Source organism: Primulina eburnea, chromosome 6 (assembly GCF_022965805.1).
Source record: "Primulina eburnea isolate SZY01 chromosome 6, ASM2296580v1, whole genome shotgun sequence".
NCBI classification, from domain to species: Eukaryota; Viridiplantae; Streptophyta; class Magnoliopsida; order Lamiales; family Gesneriaceae; genus Primulina; species Primulina eburnea.
Window position 1 is genome coordinate 36,284,446 of NC_133106.1, and position 17,370 is coordinate 36,301,815.

The 17,370-nt window shown below is 34.7% G+C and overlaps 3 protein-coding genes across 5 annotated transcripts; 2 read left to right on the forward strand and 1 right to left on the reverse strand.

Annotated features, from left to right (window-relative positions):
- Positions 1-527: 527 nt before the first annotated feature.
- On the forward strand, positions 528-5,885 carry LOC140834849 (floral homeotic protein AGAMOUS-like). 3 transcript variants are annotated; one of them, XM_073200008.1, is made up of 8 exons: positions 528-778; positions 1,014-1,253; positions 4,360-4,503; positions 4,582-4,681; positions 4,811-4,852; positions 4,929-4,973; positions 5,117-5,295; positions 5,606-5,885. In XM_073200008.1, the coding sequence occupies exons 2-8, from the start codon at positions 1,024-1,026 to the stop codon at positions 5,607-5,609; spliced, it is 744 nt and encodes a 247-aa protein (XP_073056109.1). In that variant the 5' UTR covers positions 528-778; positions 1,014-1,023; the 3' UTR covers positions 5,610-5,885. The 3 variants fall into 3 exon arrangements, with proteins under 3 accessions (XP_073056109.1, XP_073056110.1, XP_073056111.1); XM_073200009.1 differs by having other exon boundaries at positions 4,932-4,973; XM_073200010.1 differs by lacking the exon at positions 5,606-5,885 and having other exon boundaries at positions 4,932-4,973; positions 5,117-5,299.
- Positions 5,886-8,835: 2,950 nt separating this feature from the next.
- On the forward strand, positions 8,836-12,584 carry LOC140835526 (transcription factor GTE12-like). Its single transcript, XM_073201015.1, is given in 13 exon segments — positions 8,836-8,934; positions 9,028-9,066; positions 9,068-9,991; positions 10,211-10,274; positions 10,413-10,484; positions 10,566-10,612; positions 10,688-10,748; positions 10,855-10,911; positions 11,310-11,345; positions 11,348-11,424; positions 11,539-11,605; positions 11,905-12,002; positions 12,107-12,584. Coding segments are annotated over 13 exon segments (1,875 nt in total). The 3' UTR covers positions 12,341-12,584.
- Positions 12,585-12,849: 265 nt separating this feature from the next.
- On the reverse strand, positions 12,850-15,546 carry LOC140834850 (protopine O-dealkylase-like). The gene is made up of 4 exons (XM_073200012.1): positions 15,123-15,546; positions 14,788-15,035; positions 14,080-14,404; positions 12,850-13,268 (listed from the first exon to the last, which is right to left on the reverse strand). The coding sequence occupies exons 1-4, from the start codon at positions 15,342-15,344 to the stop codon at positions 13,017-13,019; spliced, it is 1,047 nt and encodes a 348-aa protein (XP_073056113.1). The 5' UTR covers positions 15,345-15,546; the 3' UTR covers positions 12,850-13,016.
- Between the last annotated feature and the right edge of the window lie 1,824 nt (positions 15,547-17,370).

Below are 17,370 nucleotides of genomic sequence, written 5' to 3' on the forward strand. Positions count from 1 at the left end.
AAAAAGGTAAAAAAAAAAATTATTTATTGGTTGAGAATGAAATTTAGAGGACCAAAACGACAAGTATATTAGACATCGCGACACAGAGAAATATATTTACTTTTAGAATCCCATGGTTATCGTGGAGTGGTAAACTTCTCATTCAATATAGCAAAAGAAATGGTGTCACCGTATGTTACATCATTTCCATAGCATAGATACGATGTATTTTGGAAAACCCAACCGCACGTTAAGTACCATTTGTGTGTGTTCAGTTAGCAGATATTCACCTCTAATAAACCTTGAATGTAAATTACAATTGTATTTTTCTTTCTCTAAAGCCATTTTCTGTGAAAGTAGGCAAGAAAATGTGGCCAAATAATTAGCTCCCCGGAGGAGTAACCGATCGAGTCATACACACTCGGGATAGAACTAAAAAAAGCGAGCAAGCAACGCAGAAAGAAGAAGAAAAAAATGAGTAAATGGATTTTTATTTTTATTAATCAAACAATTTTCTTATGTTCTTGTTCCGATCGACCACGAGACTATATAGCAAGAAAATATCGCAGAAAGTAATTAGTATGCATGAATTTAGCTGGGATACAAAATACAATTAAATAAAAAGAATTTAGCTGTGTTTATAACAACAGAGATCGAGTTATCTATTATAATCATGGCATTACGAGTCAACTTCACTTTATAAATACACAACTCCTAACATTTTTCTGTATCGGTTCCTTACATCACAGAGAAATTTAATTCGTCTTCTGCTCTCAAGAAACCTTCAACCCGTTATCAGGTTAGTGAGGCCGCAAATAATCTGACAAATCAAGAAGTGTATATATACTGTGCTAGCTGTCACATATACATGATAACACAATTCTTGATGAAGTATTAATTTAAAGCTTAATTTTTGGCAATCGTTTGATGTTTCTGGAATCCAAATTACAAAGGGTGCAACGTTTGATTCAGATTTTTTATTTATTTATTTTAGTTATGTCAAGAATCAGAAACTGATGTTACTTTTGCTGCAGAAATTAATCGATGGAATTCCACAATGACCAAGCAAGGGATTTGTCTCCCCAGAGGAAGATTGCGAGGGGGAAGATCGAGATCAAGCGGATCGAAAACACGACAAATCGGCAGGTGACCTTCTGTAAACGCCGCAACGGTCTGCTGAAGAAGGCCTATGAATTATCGGTGCTTTGTGATGCTGAGGTTGCTCTGATTGTCTTCTCCAACCGAGGCCGTCTCTACGAGTATTCAAACAACAGGTAAACATACAAATTTTGTGTGGCAAAAAAGGTCAAACTTATAAAGCAAAAGATGAAAAAGGGTTCAACTAATTTTTAGCTATCTTGGGGGATCTGGGCTGGTTTCACTTCTCTTGAAACTGCTCTGGAGGCGCTTGTCTTTATGTTTTGCTTTTTTTTCCTTCTTGTTTTTTTCTGTAAGGAAACGATGGATCTTGGATGCTTCTTTCTCTCATTTTCTCGTGTCCAACAAAAAGGGGAACTTGGATAAATTTGTGACCTCCTCTATTTGAGATCTTGCTAAACCAAATTTTGGGGAAGATTTTGATACCACGGACATAATCGTGCAGTGAAAATATTTAGCTTTTTTTTCTTGACATAGATTTTGTTTGTCTTTCTTTGTTTTCCTAATTTGTTCATTTCACTGTGCTTTACGAGGGTTTCTTTTTAATGCATAGATCTCTTGCAAAAGATAAATGCATAGTTGTTGTCAGCAAGAAATAGAAAATTTGAAGCCATACATTAATACAAAAAAAAAATAAAAAATTGAGATCGCCTCTCAAATTACATTTGCTGCCAAGTTTTCTTCATCTCAAAGGCTATGGGAGGACTATTTTCAAGTTGTCAAGCTCTCATTCGCCGATCCATTGAATAATTCTTTAATAGCAAGTCAGTTTTTAGCATCAGCAAGGTAAAGAAAAAGGACTCTGCGAGAAAAGATGTCAACAGTCCTATTACATCCCTCATTAGGGTTTCTTTTTCTTTTAAATTTTTTATTAGGTTTTTCAAAATCTCGAGTAATAACCAAGATTGAGCTCAAATTAACCTTCAATATGTCTACTTTACACCATGATTTCTCTAGCTACAAACTCCTCCAAGCCCAAGCACAGATCTTTTGGACATGAATCATACAAACTCATATGACACGGGTCTTTCTTGTCTTTTCACATACCCGGAAACCTAATCTGCGACTGCGAGAGGGAGTCTTACTAGTTAGCAAAGATCACTACTTCAGCAACTCAATCTCAGAAAACTTTAGCATGAATCCAACCCAATTTACTTTTTACTTTTGGTTTGATTTTCTTGTTCTTGGAATCTAACCATAGGTATACTTAGAACCGAAAGTCGAAGTAGATAAATTTATCTCAGTTACAAGAATCTTTGGTCACGTCACACTCGATTTTCTTGTTCTTAATTTCTGACCAAATGCAGTTTTAATATGTCACGATACTAGAAATCTTTTTTTCTCTCAAATTTTTTCTGCGACGGTGAAACTTTAATTACTGAACCCGTTTTCTTTATGCCATCTCAGTTTAAGGCTTTCACTAAGCTTCTGAAAACTTTGTAACCAAAAGAGGAAAGAAGTAAATGAACGGAACTGAAGCAGGATAGCTATCCAATGAGAATGCCTGCCTTTAAGTTCTGAATATATACGTACAAACTATATATATATATATATATATATATATATATATATATATATATATATATATATATTTCACAAACACAGAGATACGTAGGGTACGGCTTCTGCCAGCCAATAGGAGATTTCTGAAATTCAGATGTATTTTTTTGGTTTTCTTACTGTGCTAGCTTGTTGGTGAGAATCAACTTGAATAATTTACAATATATTCTGGGAAAATAAAGTGCTGTTAGAAAAGAAATTTTAGATGTAATAGGCATTACTTGCCACTTTTATTGTTAGGTCATGGCTTAGTTTGATGGATTTTTAAAATATATTAATTCTGAATGATTTAAAAATTTTAAATTTTGAAAATAAGAATTGGAAATTTAGTTTTTCAATTTTTTTCAAATAATCACATAATTAAAATATTTGAACGAATACTGTAGGGGTGTTTGTAAGAAAGTGCAAGTTCATGTAATCATGTTCTAGATAGGTCTAGTTCATGGATAGATATTGGTGTTTTTACTTTCAGTCATTCTATTTAACCAAGAATATCACATCAAATCCCAAAAAGTGATATATACAACAAATATCAACATAGTTCATATATGTCAAAACATAACAGAAGTACTTATTGTATTTGACATTTATCTTACTTATCAAATATAAATATTATAATTATAAAATCTAAAAAAAGTAAGTGTGAAATTCATTAAATATAGAGGATGTGAATGCAAAAAACGAAAACATAGTTTTTTGATCTCACCAAATAAATATTAATGTGAGATCTATATATATATAATAAAGATTTAACGATTATCCTTGATAGCATAAATTTAACAATAGGACAGATTTGTGCTTTAATAGAAACGACTCTATATATTTGAGACCGGTTATGTAGCCAATGGTCTCACCTTCTGCCGGATTAGCCAGTTCCTTGGGTTCGATCTCCTCTCTCCGCGTGAGTTGTAATAAAAAAAAATAAGAAAAGAAATGACTCTATATATTTACTCGTGAAATCTACTCAACGTATATGATTGTTTTTATGGACTAGAATTTTAAGGTGGTGGGGCTCAGAATTTTGTTTATGCCTGTAAAATAATACTGACCTCATCTGTGCATATACTGATGTCTATGCTTATACGTGTGGTAAATTTCAGTAATATTTGTATTACAAATAAGTAGAGTTTATATGTAGATATATACATATAATAGAGGCTTTACTTACCATCACAGTGTTAAAAATTTAAAATATATATAGAAACATGAGCCAATCAATATAGAAGATCGAGTGCCAGCTTGGCAATGGCAGCCAATCAGTGCCTCGACTGAATTAAGGTAGCAGAAAGTAAGGAGTGAGCTAGCTGTCTGTTGTGTTGGGTTCAATTCATTAAATCATGTCACATTAGACATTTTGAATGGACTGCAGAATCAATCTGAACGAATTTCAACACTCCCTTTTGGATTGTTGTTGATGCCTTTTCCCCATTGGTTTTTGTTCATTGTACAAAAGGCTATTGTTCCCCCATAAAATCATGAGTTAAAAAAAAGAAAATTCGGAAGCGATATTGTTGAGTTTATTTGTACAGAACGTCGAGATATTATAGACTGCAACGAGAATTTAAACTCAAGTTTCTTGAAAAAGGAGTACTATGATCTCAAAATTAGCTTGTTATATAATGACCATAAACGCAAAGACTTGAATTTATCCGACTGGTGCAGTGTGAAAACGACCATCGAAAGGTACAAGAAAGCATCCTCAGATTCCTCAAACAATGGGTCTGTTGCTGAAGCCAACACTCAGTATTACCAGCAAGAAGCGTCAAAACTGCGTGCACAGATCAGTAATTTGCAGAACCATAACAGGTGATGAACAGTTAAAGCATAAATGCATGCATTTCCCAATAATTATTTCATTTGGACCATATTCCTATTTTGATTCAGGAACATGATTGGTGAGTCTTTAGGAGGTTTAACCCTGAGGGAGCTCAAGAATCTGGAGACTAAGGTTGAAAGAGGCATTAGCAGAATTCGATCCAAAAAGGTTGATGGGCTAATATATGAATACGAATGAAGATATAATTTATTTATTTTCAAAGTTAAACCAATTTCTGAATGGATGATGATGAATTGTTGTTGTTAATATAATGTGTCCTCCGTCAATTTGTTGCAGAATGAGCTGCTTTTTTCTGAAATCGAATACATGCAGAAGAGGGTAAGTAAGTGATCATGTATATAATTTTTATGTTGCTAACATGTATTTGAATTCTTAGCTTGCTGATGATTTGCAGCAGGAGGTCGACTTACATCACAATAACCAGTACCTTCGAGCAAAGGTACGTTAATATATAACATCATATCCATTTGTAGCTAATGTTTGGGAGATGAATTGGTGTGTTTTCACATAAGTGAACGGATCATAATTGTATGTACATGGGATTGACTCACATTTGGTTTTTGGATGAACTGTAAATTAAAGATAGCTGAAACTGAGAGAGCCCAACAGCAGCACATGAATTTGATGCCTGCAAGTGCTTCTGATTATGATCAACTCGTTCCGCCCCAGACATTTGATGCTCGAAGCTACCTTCAAGTCAATGAATTGCAACAAAATAATGATCATTACCCTCGCCAAGACCCACCATCTCTGCAGTTAGTGTAAGTATTCATAGCGTTTCAACATAATACATATTTGCACAATACGCGAATATCTAAACACCATTATTTTGTAGTTAAAGAAAGCAGGGTTGTTCTTATATATACACATATTCTTCGAATTTAAAGAAGCCCGTTTCACGAACAAATCAAGCACTTGATTGTTTTCTGGGGTAAAAGCTTCCTAAGAGTTGGATGGACTTATCAAACTCGTTTAAGTTGAATATTTTTGGATTCAAACACACATGCTATTATTTGAACGAAGATCGAAGATAAAAAAATGCAATAACAATTTTCTCATATTTTCCAACAGCTGATGGGGTAACAGAAGCCATGGTATTTCTCATGTTCCTGTTTCTTGCAACGTATTTCTGGCTTTTAGGTGAATTAAGAAGATGAGCAGATATCAAATTGAATATGATCAGAGTCGTATCATGTTAACTGAGTAATTGTAGCTTTTTATATAAATATTTTATCTATGTTATCATGATGCTATGAAACAGATATTGTCTATTTTATCAGTACGTTATTGTATTTTTGGACCTTGTTTCTGCCTACGATGAATAAGATGACATGTTTCAAGTGTTGTTTGACTCAGAATGTGTCTATTATCTCAAATTCAATCAAATCTAATTGTGTAATAAGGAAGAAATTTAGTGCTACCCAAGATGAACAAGCTAAGGAATTATATTTTGTACACAAATATCACGAGGATACGTATCGGATCCCTTCTATGCGTTATATTAATTTAAAACGCAAGATAGGATATATGAAAAATTGAATTTGGCCAACTCCAAATAATGCAAACTTCCTTGCCCCGAATTCGTCCGATGTCTATACCAACAAGAATTCATGACCAAAAAAAGTTGTCAAAAGTTATCACAAACACAAGAATTAGTTTCACGTGATATTTACACAATAATCAAAACTAGATGATCAACTAGTAGAAATTTATTTACCTTTACTTGGTCGGAATATTGTTCTGGCGAGTGCCGGCGGGCGGTGATGTAGATAGTTGCTGCCGACTCCGATTGAGTAGATGCAATTGTGGGAGACCGTGTTCTTGTAGTTAAATACTTGTCCCGTGAAATCGATTCTTGCACCATATAGTTAGTTATTCGTGTTTTTACCAACAGTTATTTTTATTACTGGGTTATTACGTCTTGGCTATCGGCATCTTCAAAGCCCAATAGATCCGCTGCACGTGGCCAGATTAAATTAATGTACCACTAAATTTGCCATGTAAAAAAATTAATAAATACTAAAGTTAATTTGGAAAAATTAGTAATTGTCGCCCCCACGTTGATTCTACGCTCAATTTATATATATTTTTTAAGTTTTATACATTTAGATTTATATGTGTTTTCACACAAATTTAAAAAAATTATTGAAACAAATAACAAATAAATTTCTTATTTAATGAATATTTTAGTAATCAAATGAACAAATTAATACTTAAAAAATAAATTAAATATGTATGAATTGTAAAAGACTAGAGAAAATAATACTAAATTCGAAAACTTGACAATATATTTGGGACGGAAGAAAAAGAAAATTCAGTCTAAATAGATGAGACTAATGAGATATACATGTGTGCCTATTAGATTCAAAATCACATTTCATTTATAGATATAATTTTGTATATTATTATTCCAAAAGTAATAGTTTCTTTCATTTTATTACTTATTATCATTCACAAATACACATATAGCTAGACATCAATTTTTTCGATGTCGGCACCTAATATCTATAAGCGAAGAAATGATGGCGACCTCATAGTCTCAAGACATTTTGTAGTATATTGGACACCATGAATTCCGCATTTCGGATTATCATGATTTTACCCTTATCTTACATGTTGCAGGGGGCATATGGGCGTACTATTGACTATCATGATTTATTGATCAGGGTCATTCATACCATATTACAATCGTTAACTCTCTTGTTAATTCAATAATCTCAGGCTGCCGTACACTTCTCGACACGCATCTCTCTCTCAAAATTCAACATGTTCGAAGACAAGCAAATATGGTGGCTCATACTCTTGCTCGGAATGCCATAGCTTATGCAAATCCTTTTATTATGATTGAAACGCCAGAAATCTCATGTAATTTCATTTCCTACGATTGCAGGAAAACGCTTGATTTATGAAATTTTCATTTCTAAAAAAAAAAAAAAAACTCTCTTGTTAATTTTACGTGATGTTGACGTGTGTAGTATCATCAGTTCGGTACTTCTAATAAAAAAATAATCAAAATATTGAAGATACGAAACTAACATTAAAATTTGATAACAGTACTTCTGATAAAATATAATCAAAATATTGAAGATATGAAACTAAGGTTAAAATTTCATAACATGTATTACCAAAATCATAAATAGTCAAACGTACCGGCCAAAAATATCATTTTCCCAAAATATTTAAACAATTAACTGAACAAATTCTTGGTTTTCATTTACTCTTCTGCCGTCCGCCCTACCCCGTCTTACGCGCTTAAGGGCGACAATTCCCATCCTATCCTCGGGACAAATTTGTCAATCCATGAAACTAAAGCCGGCCTATTAAAAAACAAAGATGCGTCGAGTTCGAAGCAAATAGATTGGGGGACGAGGGAGGGAGTGAAACCCTAAAACCCCTCGCCTCTTCGTTCGCTCAACTCCCGATCCTTCCAACACTGGATCTTATTCTTTTTTTTATGCGTTTGCTCTTTAACATTGGAAGCTTACGTTCTCAAAGTCGCGATTTCGTATTGGGTAAGTATGCTCAACTTCAAGGAACCCTGGTTTGCTTCTTGTTCTTTTTTTTTCTCATTAAATTTGGGTTCATTAAAATTCTGGTTTTTGTGTATCGTGGCAGCGTTTATATTCAATAGGTGGATGGAAAGTTGAACTTTCACTGAACTTACTGATTTTTATGTGATTATGGTTTTACTAGTGTTTTCCTTATTTCCTGTGTACGATCTATCTTATTTGTCAAATATATTTTCCTCATTTGTGTATACTTTATTGTTTAATATTACCTGGGTTTTTTCCTTTTGGTAGTGAGTTCTACTATGGGAAGTGTTTTTACGTGTTTACTGGAATTTAAAATTTTATGTTTCCGAATGGGGTGACTTTGTTTTTTACATCGGTGACTTTATTAAAATCGATTTGTTCCTAAAACCGTTGATTCGTTTGTTATTATTATTATTATTATACACGATGTTCTGATTCTTGCATCTTGCAAGCGTAATTGTGGGATAACTTTCCTAGATTTTATTCTATTGATTAGTTGTAGTCTCTTCTTTTCTTGTACTTATCGATAATTTTACAGCTAGTATGTCCCGTTGTACTTTTACCTGCTCTGGTGTACCCTTCATCCGATCTTACTCTGACCTTTGTCACGTGTTGCTGTAAATTTATAATCAAGAAATTTAACTTAACTATTCCGGTTGGCAGAAACTATATGTTTCTGTGCTATAAGCAAGTTATTCTAAATGGTTTTTGGAGGCTGAAATTATTTACTCTAGTCTGTAACTGGTAGCTCTAGGTTTCAGCATTTCAATGTTATTGCTACTTGCTAGTGTTGTCAATTTTCCATTTATTGCATACATGTACGTTACATTGCTGTTATCAAATCAGTATCAATGTATCTTTTTCCCTGTATGTGAAGTGCGTTGCTGGGGCAAGTGGGCATGCATGGTGGCTGTGAATGACCATTACAATCTGATCCACTCCCTGTATCAACTATTTTAGTTTTCCACGATGACAGCTCTGGATAACTCATGTGAAAAGCAGATTGAAGTTTAAAATAACTTCCAAAGGAATAAGGGATGAATCAAATGTGAAACCATGCCAAAGCATCATTAAGTTTGTGGTAACCAATGGACACAAAAGTGGCCACCGAGTTACTGTGGTCAAAGATAAGCAATCGGACTTGGATAATTCAGTGAGATCATGTCCACCGGTAGACTGTCATAAGCGAAGGGCTGACACATGTCTTGACGGTCAAAGGGTGAAAAGGCAGAAGATGGACCGTAATGTGAAGCAGCAGTGTACTAACATTTTGAAAACATTGATGATTCATCGATTGGGACATCATTTTAGCCAACCGGTTGATCCAGTGGAATTGAATATACCTGATTATTTATCAATAATCACCAAGCCTATGGATTTGGGAACGATAAAGCGCAAACTAGAGAGTGAATCATACTATGGAGCAGAGGACTTTGCTGCTGATGTTAGGTTGACCTTTTCCAATGCAATGTTGTATAATCCTCCTGGGAACTGTTTCCATTCATTCGCGAAAGAATTAGATGGAATTTTTAACAAGAGGTGGAAATTAATAGAGGCCAAATTAAAGAGTCAGAGCAGGAACGTTGAAAACTTTTTTGTTGATGAAAGAAATGGCCAAGATTCTGACTGGACAGCAAACGTTAATGCGCTAGACGCACCCAAAATCGGCCTCAACAAAGTTTCTTCGCATGTTAATGTTGTCGCAAAAAGGCCTATGTCATTGGAGGAAAAGCAAAAGCTTAGATTTGAGTTTCTGGAGTTATCAAGCAGAGAGATGACCGGAAATTTGAGAGCTGTGTTCCAAAAGTTTGGTTTGACAATAAATGAAGAAAGGATTGCTTCCTTTTTTGATGCAGCTGATGATGAAACTTTATGGAAGTTGAAAAAAGCAGTAAAATGTTTTCAGGATACAAGAGTTGATAAGGTAAGATAAATTTTATGGAGGAAGGTATTATTATGCTCTGTTGCTGTGTGAAAGTAACTTTCTTTTGGTGTCCATTTGGCATGCTATGGTAATTGACACAACCTTAAACATTTGCTTGTTTACACCACTTTTTTTTGTTATAGGTCATTATGCCTCTATCTCACTTGAGTTTTACCTGTACTGTTTGAGTGACATTCTGTGGTTCTGTGTTGATTGAAGCAGGTCAAACCTGCCAAAATGGAAAAAAGTGGGCACCTGATACTGAATAAAGCTACCGTGAAAGGTACTGAGTGGCGTAGAAAAGAGTCTTCTTTTTAGCTCTTCTTTAGAGCTGATTAGTCATCTCTTAAAGGCACAGAAAACTGTTGTCAAATTTCTTTTGCTTGTGCGAATCATAAACAATCGATCAATTCTATTGCAGCCAATTGTTCTGCATGTGCTACCTTGCCATGCCATTGCAGGCGGCTTAAAGTAGCTTCAGCTCTGTCCAATGGTTAGTTCTATTGTACTTTTTACTATTTCATGTACACCTAAAATTTGGTAGTCAAACAACTCATTTTATTTTGTCTTGTAGGGATAACGTTGGAAAGATTATCAGAACTTGGTAGTTATGATCAACCTGTATGTATCATCGACTTTGGTATTTAGTGTTTATCCCATGAAAAGTGGTTGATGCAACTTTGCTTAATTTATCAGAATGGCGAGGTGAAATATCCCATGGAATCTCACTCAAGCAAACTAAACCCAGGTTTTGGTGGTGAGAGCATTTTTTCCTTTGGTATATTATATCTCCACATGAATGGCACTGGTATTTTTGCCATGATATGCTGTGATTCAAGATCTTGTATAATTTGATTTTGCAGGAAGCAGCCCCCACGGCCATGTCTCAACCCCTGCTTCAGCTGATGTTTGTGGTGAAGGTAGTTTTTCTTATTAATATGTGGTCTATATTCCAATAATGTGGCAGTACTCCAACTTGTCAATAATATGGCAGGACTCAACTTGTCTATCATATCTTGTGTTAATTTGAATTGATAACCTGTGCGAAAAGTTTCTTTAGTTGAGTTTGATTGTGGGGGAGAAACCTTAAAAAATTTATTTCTTGAGCATTTCTATGGAATGAGATTATGAGACAAATACTTTACAGTGTTTCACTGTTCAAGTATGTTTACCCAAAACATGTAACATCTGCGTGCATGCACATGCTATGGTTATTTGCGACTCCTTTTTACTTTGTTTGTTCCAGACATGTGGTTATGAGTTTCATGGTTACAGTTCTTAACTTCCTATTGTAACTCTGAATTTGAATTGTTTCTAGGATGGACGTCATTAAATTTCCAAATGTCTCCAAAGAAGCTTTGCGTGCTGCAATGCTAAAAACTCGCTTTGCCGATACTATCTTCCGGGCTACGCATCAGGCTCTACTAGATCATGTAACTGCTTATTTCTAGTCTTAAATGTTTTGATGATTGATGTTATTTTTTGATGTATTGGTTGATTGAGCAGTTTGAATTAATCACTTACATGTTGCTTGTGACATTTTCTAGGGTGAGAAGTCAGACCCTGTAAGGATGCAACAAGAAAAAGATAGAATGGAAAGGCAACAACGTGAAGGTGGTCAGAACTTCTTTATCAAACTATGATTTTGCATATGTGCACGTCCAAGTAAATGTTACCTTGGCATTATTAACTTGCGATGGATTTTCCTCTTGATGATTAATAATGATTTATGAAACCTTTTAATTTGTAGCAGAAGTTACCAATGAAATTAAGTTAAATGATTGCTTCTATGTTCTTCAACCATGCATCTGTATCCACCAGCCCTTTTGTACAAACCTACGTCTAATATGTGGTCCTTTATTGTTTAATTAATAATATATTTCAAATTTACCAGAAAGTTATGTGATTTGCAGAGAAGACCAGAATTGAAGCAGAAATCAAAGCCGTTGAAGAAGCATCAAGAATGAGACGGGAGAAAGAAAGAGAAGCTGCTAGGATGGCAATGCAAAAGGTTTATTTATTTTATTCCCCGCCAGCCTATTTACCCAATCCACTTGTGTCAATAGGAATGGTTTTAACTTTGATTCATTGATATATTGGGAGTCGTTTTTGCAGATGGAAAAAACGGTTGAAATAAATGAAAATCAAGAGGTTTTGAATTACCTAGAGATGTTAAGCCGTGATTCCCCATCTGATTTTCTCGATGGAGAGGGGTCCGAGGGATCATTGGGAATCAGTCGTCACTCTCGAAACTTTCTGGAGCGTCTTGGCTTGTACATAAAGGATGATTATTGGGGAGAAGAAGAAGATGAAATTTTGAGCGGGGAAGAGGGGGAGATTCTCTCTTAGGATGTGCGTTCGGGTGTATGCCTTCTGACTCTAGCTTTAACTTACTTGTTTATATCTTGAAATAGCGTAGTATTTGACAGTAATAGGTGCATCTCGTGTAATATTTCAAATTTTATTCCTGTTTTATAGGTGACTTACGTACTTCCGCAATCATAATAATAATAAAAAAAAATAGGAATTGATACTGTTAATAACATTTGCTCGAGTTTATTTGATGCATTGGTGGAATCGGAGTTGCTTTCTAGTAATTGTACAAGCTTTTCAGATTTTTATGATCAGCTCATAGAAACTCATTTGGTTTATTTTGAAAATAATTTATCCAATTTATTTTGAAGAAAATAAAAGTTTAATGTGTAGGTTTTTGTGAAACGGTCTTGTGAATCTTCATTTGTGATATGAGTCAATATTATCGATATTCACAATAAAAAGTAATATTCTTAGCATAAAAAGTAATATATTTTCATGGATATATATATATATAAAAGTTTTATGTATACATGACAAACCAGTAGAGGAAATGTAAAATATGTCAAGTTACTAAATAAATATCTTTTTTGGTTTCGGAGTACAAAAAAAAAAGGTAAAAAAGATGAGGTTTGTGATAGTTTTTTTCTAACCAAACCTTGACAACCGAAGTAAACAGACATGTCTCGTACTAAAATACAAATGGGTAGAGTTAATTCCTCCGTGCTTTCATGTATTGGAGGAATGTTTTTCCATTGAGCCTCTGTGAGAAGAAATCTTTAACGTATTGTTCCATGATCATGCGCCTATACAACGGGGGCTGATCGACTCGTACGACGGAAGGCGACGGCCCTACTTCTGCTTCGAATTTTGGGTTGAAGAACATGGCAAACGAGATCCTCTCTTTTTCCGAGTTCACTATTGCTCTATGCTCGATGCTCTTGTATAAACCATTGCTTAATATCTACAATCCATGCATAAATGTCATTACATGTATGTAGCATATTAAGATAACTCAATTCCTATATCATTACTTATAAATGATGGATTTTGATTTTAGACAAAATCTTTTTAAAAATCGACGTATTTCAAGTGTGTGTTTATCACTTAAATTTGTTCAAATGCATTGATGATAAACTGTATGTTACATAGACATGTGATGTAGGTCTAGCGTTGATCCAGGATCTATGATAGATATTTCTATCATCTAAAGGATATTTTGATCACCAACTAAATATAAACGTTGTTACGCGAGTATTACGAGAACACCTACAATAAACACAAGAATCCTTTCGTTGCAACTATATGAGATATGGAGGGAGGATAATTTTAGCGGTTGAAGTTTTGGTATGTTTCATATGGTTGCCTACAAATCCTTTTTACATATGGACTCAACCCTATTAAATAAGATATTGACATGTTTCAAACTCTTATAAGGCCCTTGGGTCTAATTTTTTTGGGTCCTCCTGCAATAACAGCTCTCATGATAATTCATGGAGCCTTACTAGAGCACGTGTCTTCCCAGTCTCGAACTCAAGTACTTGGATTAAAAAGAACTGATACCAATATAATTGAGCCATGTAATTAGGTCAAAGCTCACATGGATGACTGAGTCCATCAGTATTGAAGATAAAATATACAATCCAAATTAAGGGTTTTTTCCAGTCAAACATGTGAGATGCAATAACAGTCTCAAGAATCGCTGGAGGCGCAGTCACTTCCCATTCGTTATAAATTAAGATCTGGTAAAAATAAGGGGGAAAAAAAAGACAAACCTCGGATACGTCTCCTAAATTAACGACAAAGGCATTTGGAAGGAACCGGACAGGCAACCAAACTCCATCCTTTTTAACTTGGAATCCCTCCACACCATTGACTTGAAGGAGAATAGTGACTCCGCTGGCGTCCGAGTGTGGGGTCAGCCCGATGACCTTGTTAGGCTCCGGGCATGGCGGATAGTAAGTCATTCTCATTGCTTGCATTCCATTTTCAAACATGTTCTCCACTTCTGTGTACTCGATTTTCAGGGCTTCTGCCATCAATCCAAATATGGCCATGGAAAGTTTTTGTAACTCTGATATGTAACTCTCTATGGTCTCCCTACAAATTTTGTATAATGATATATCATGGATCGCGTGTATTCTGGTAACAGGAAAATATGATTCTATGCACACGAAACACTTGTTGCTAAATCAACAAGCTCATCGTGGCTACTTATTCATACTCAAAGCCTCACGATACACTGTAATTTGTCGATGATACAATTACAATAATAACTCCGGCGACCTGAAGCCGGCCTTTTTGGACCTCCGGCGAGGGTTGACGGCCCTCTGTACAATTTCCTGTTACATGTTACCTTCTAGACAATACCTTTTCATTGATTCGATATTGATTTTGAGACACTATTATTGGTTACTCATGGTTGAATAAATCAAAGCTAAAATTCTCATAAAGATAGGGATGCTAGTACATATGAAACATACCTGAGGGGTGAAGGAAGCCGAGGAAAGAGATGAGATTTCCTTCTATTAACGGGGTTGGTGATGATGTATAATCTGTCAGCCCAATCAACCTTGTGTCCCTCAGATGAAATGATAGTGTTCCCATACCCCTCAAAATCCCCGTCTCTTACCTTATAGCTCAACCTTTCCTCCACCGGAAGTTTGTAAAACTCTTGAATCTCGTGCTTTAGCTTCTCCACCAGTGAACAGTCCACACCATGGTTCACCAACTGCATGCAATTCACTTTGCTTTTCCAATAATTTTCTACGATATTATTACTAATAAACCTCTATCATTATGTGGAAAATACAGTTACCTGGAAGATTCCCCATTCTTTGCAGGTCGAGTGGAACCTCTCGAGTTCGAAATTCTTGGTCTCTGCACAAAGCAGGCTGCTCAAATCGACTACAGGGATTACCGAGGAAGAACCCCCGCTGTCCGACGAATCTGGAAAGTTACAAGGTTCTTGGTCGACGAGGAAACGCGTGGGGATCTCCGAAATGGGCTTTTTAACCATTTCTTGAACACTGAAACCCATTTCGGCGTTTAACCTTAATTCTGCAATGAAACCAGCTTGGTTGCTGGTTCTTATAGATGTGCGCGGCGACTACCAAAACTTTGTCCGCTCCGAAATATAATACGACGTGAAAATTATTCGAGTTTTCACGATTTCAATTCTAGACTACTTCCCTTGTTCCCATTCGCCCGCGCAATGCCATGTTTTAATTAAAAACATAAACGGAGTTTAGTCTTACTTTTTGCCTACTTTTCAGTCGATTATTATTTATTATATTAGATTGGCTTGTGTTCGACTTTCGATCGAACTCGTACAACTCTATAATGACAAAGATTTATGTCGGCATACCGCAAGATGTCAAATCAGTCTATTATTTTTTAATATACTTTTTTATATTTATTTTGAGAAACATAAACCGCGTACATTATATATATATATATATATATATATCAATGGTGTGTATTTCATCACATCTAATAGATTAATATCGCTTTATCGATATTCATAAATGTGCGTGATAAATATACAACATATTAAAACAATATATATACGAAAAATGAGAATCGTGTATGTAATTATCGGTTGAAATATAGATAAGTATGAGACGTATAATGACATGGATGTTACACTTTGAATTATTGATTTTAAGTATAAAATAATATTTGAATTGGAAGTTTGAAACATTTAGGGTGGAGCTCGAAACAGGGCATGTGGGAGTCGAATAGAGCAAACCCCACTCGGAAAAATTCATCTCAATAATTCTTCAAATGGACAATTGTATCTCAAATGAAAAACAATCAATCCGTCTAGCTATGTTGTCATGATATTTACTCAACTAGTGCTCAGATATTTGTACTCGGATATTTTTAAAATATGATTGAATATGTCTAATAATGTGAAACGATCTTGCATATTTATATTTATAAGATGAGTCGGTATTATTCATATTCGCAGTGAAAATTAATATTTTTAATATAAAAAATAATATTTATCATGAGTCGCATCGATTTGAAGATTTACCTCAAAATATTGACTCATAACACCGTTTCACGTGATTTTTTGTGAATATAATCTACATTACGTGCATTCAACCAATTCCATCCCTTGAGGCTGCGTTTGGTTTTATGAATTTGAAAGTTAAGTACTTCAAATCCACTGGCTTGTTTGAGTAAATACTTTCACAGTGGATTTTAAATTCTTAACTAGTTAATACTTGAAGTATTTCTTCAAATACTTGCTCGAATCCGATTGTTGTTCAATCTGTCAAAACAGTCACAAAGTAGATACCTTAGTTTCCCAAATCCTATCAACATGCCGACCAAATATCTGAAGAAATTGGAGTATGGGTCCGGTTCCTGCTCAATACACATAAAAGGAATCAAGGACGGAGCTGCCCCAAAAGTTGGGATGGATTCCGGCTCGATGTCGATTTTTCCAAACATGTAATATATATAATATAATTTTTTATATTTATAATAAACATAATAAAAAAATTAATTTAGTTCATGATAAAAAAAAATATTATTAAGTGCGAGTTTTGGTTTTTTAAGTATAGCCTGATAATAAAATTATTAGATTAAATTTATTTCGATTTGAATTAACAAATGAAGGGGTATAAATATATAGAAACTTGCTCACGTGAATGGAATCGACCGACTCCTATTCAATTTCCTGTTTCACATGAACACTCAAATTCACCTACCGCACGTGCAATGTGTGCATTATTTTTATCCATACTGGTCCCCTTCTCAATAATAAACGCGGAATTGAAGATTTTAAACACGTGATTAATAAGTATTGCATTATATATACACATGTATAAAAGAGTAGGTCTCTTGTGAGACGGTCTCATAAATCTTTATCTGTGAGACGGGTCAACCCTAACGATATTTACAACAAAAATAAAACTCTTAACATAAAAAGTAATGTTTTTTCATAGATGACCCAAATAAGAAATTCGTTTCACAAAATACGATCTGTGAGACCATCTCACACAACTTTTTCCTTATATAAAAATATTTTTTTTTATCCTTAAACTTTAGGGTTT

Excerpts from the sequence above, each read along its gene's own strand:
- LOC140834849 (XM_073200008.1), top strand. The coding sequence starts at position 1,024 with ATGGAATTCCACAATGACCAAGCAAGGGATTTGTCTCCCCAGAGGAAG. Across the intron at positions 1,254-4,359 it reads TACGAGTATTCAAACAACAG|TGTGAAAACGACCATCGAAA; the intron begins GTAAACATACAA and ends CGACTGGTGCAG. Across the intron at positions 4,682-4,810 it reads GCAGAATTCGATCCAAAAAG|AATGAGCTGCTTTTTTCTGA; the intron begins GTTGATGGGCTA and ends AATTTGTTGCAG.
- LOC140834850 (XM_073200012.1), bottom strand. The coding sequence starts at position 15,344 with ATGGGTTTCAGTGTTCAAGAAATGGTTAAAAAGCCCATTTCGGAGATC. Across the intron at positions 15,036-15,122 it reads AAGAATGGGGAATCTTCCAG|TTGGTGAACCATGGTGTGGA; the intron begins GTAACTGTATTT and ends AATTGCATGCAG. Across the intron at positions 14,405-14,787 it reads CGGCTTCCTTCACCCCTCAG|GGAGACCATAGAGAGTTACA; the intron begins GTATGTTTCATA and ends CAAAATTTGTAG.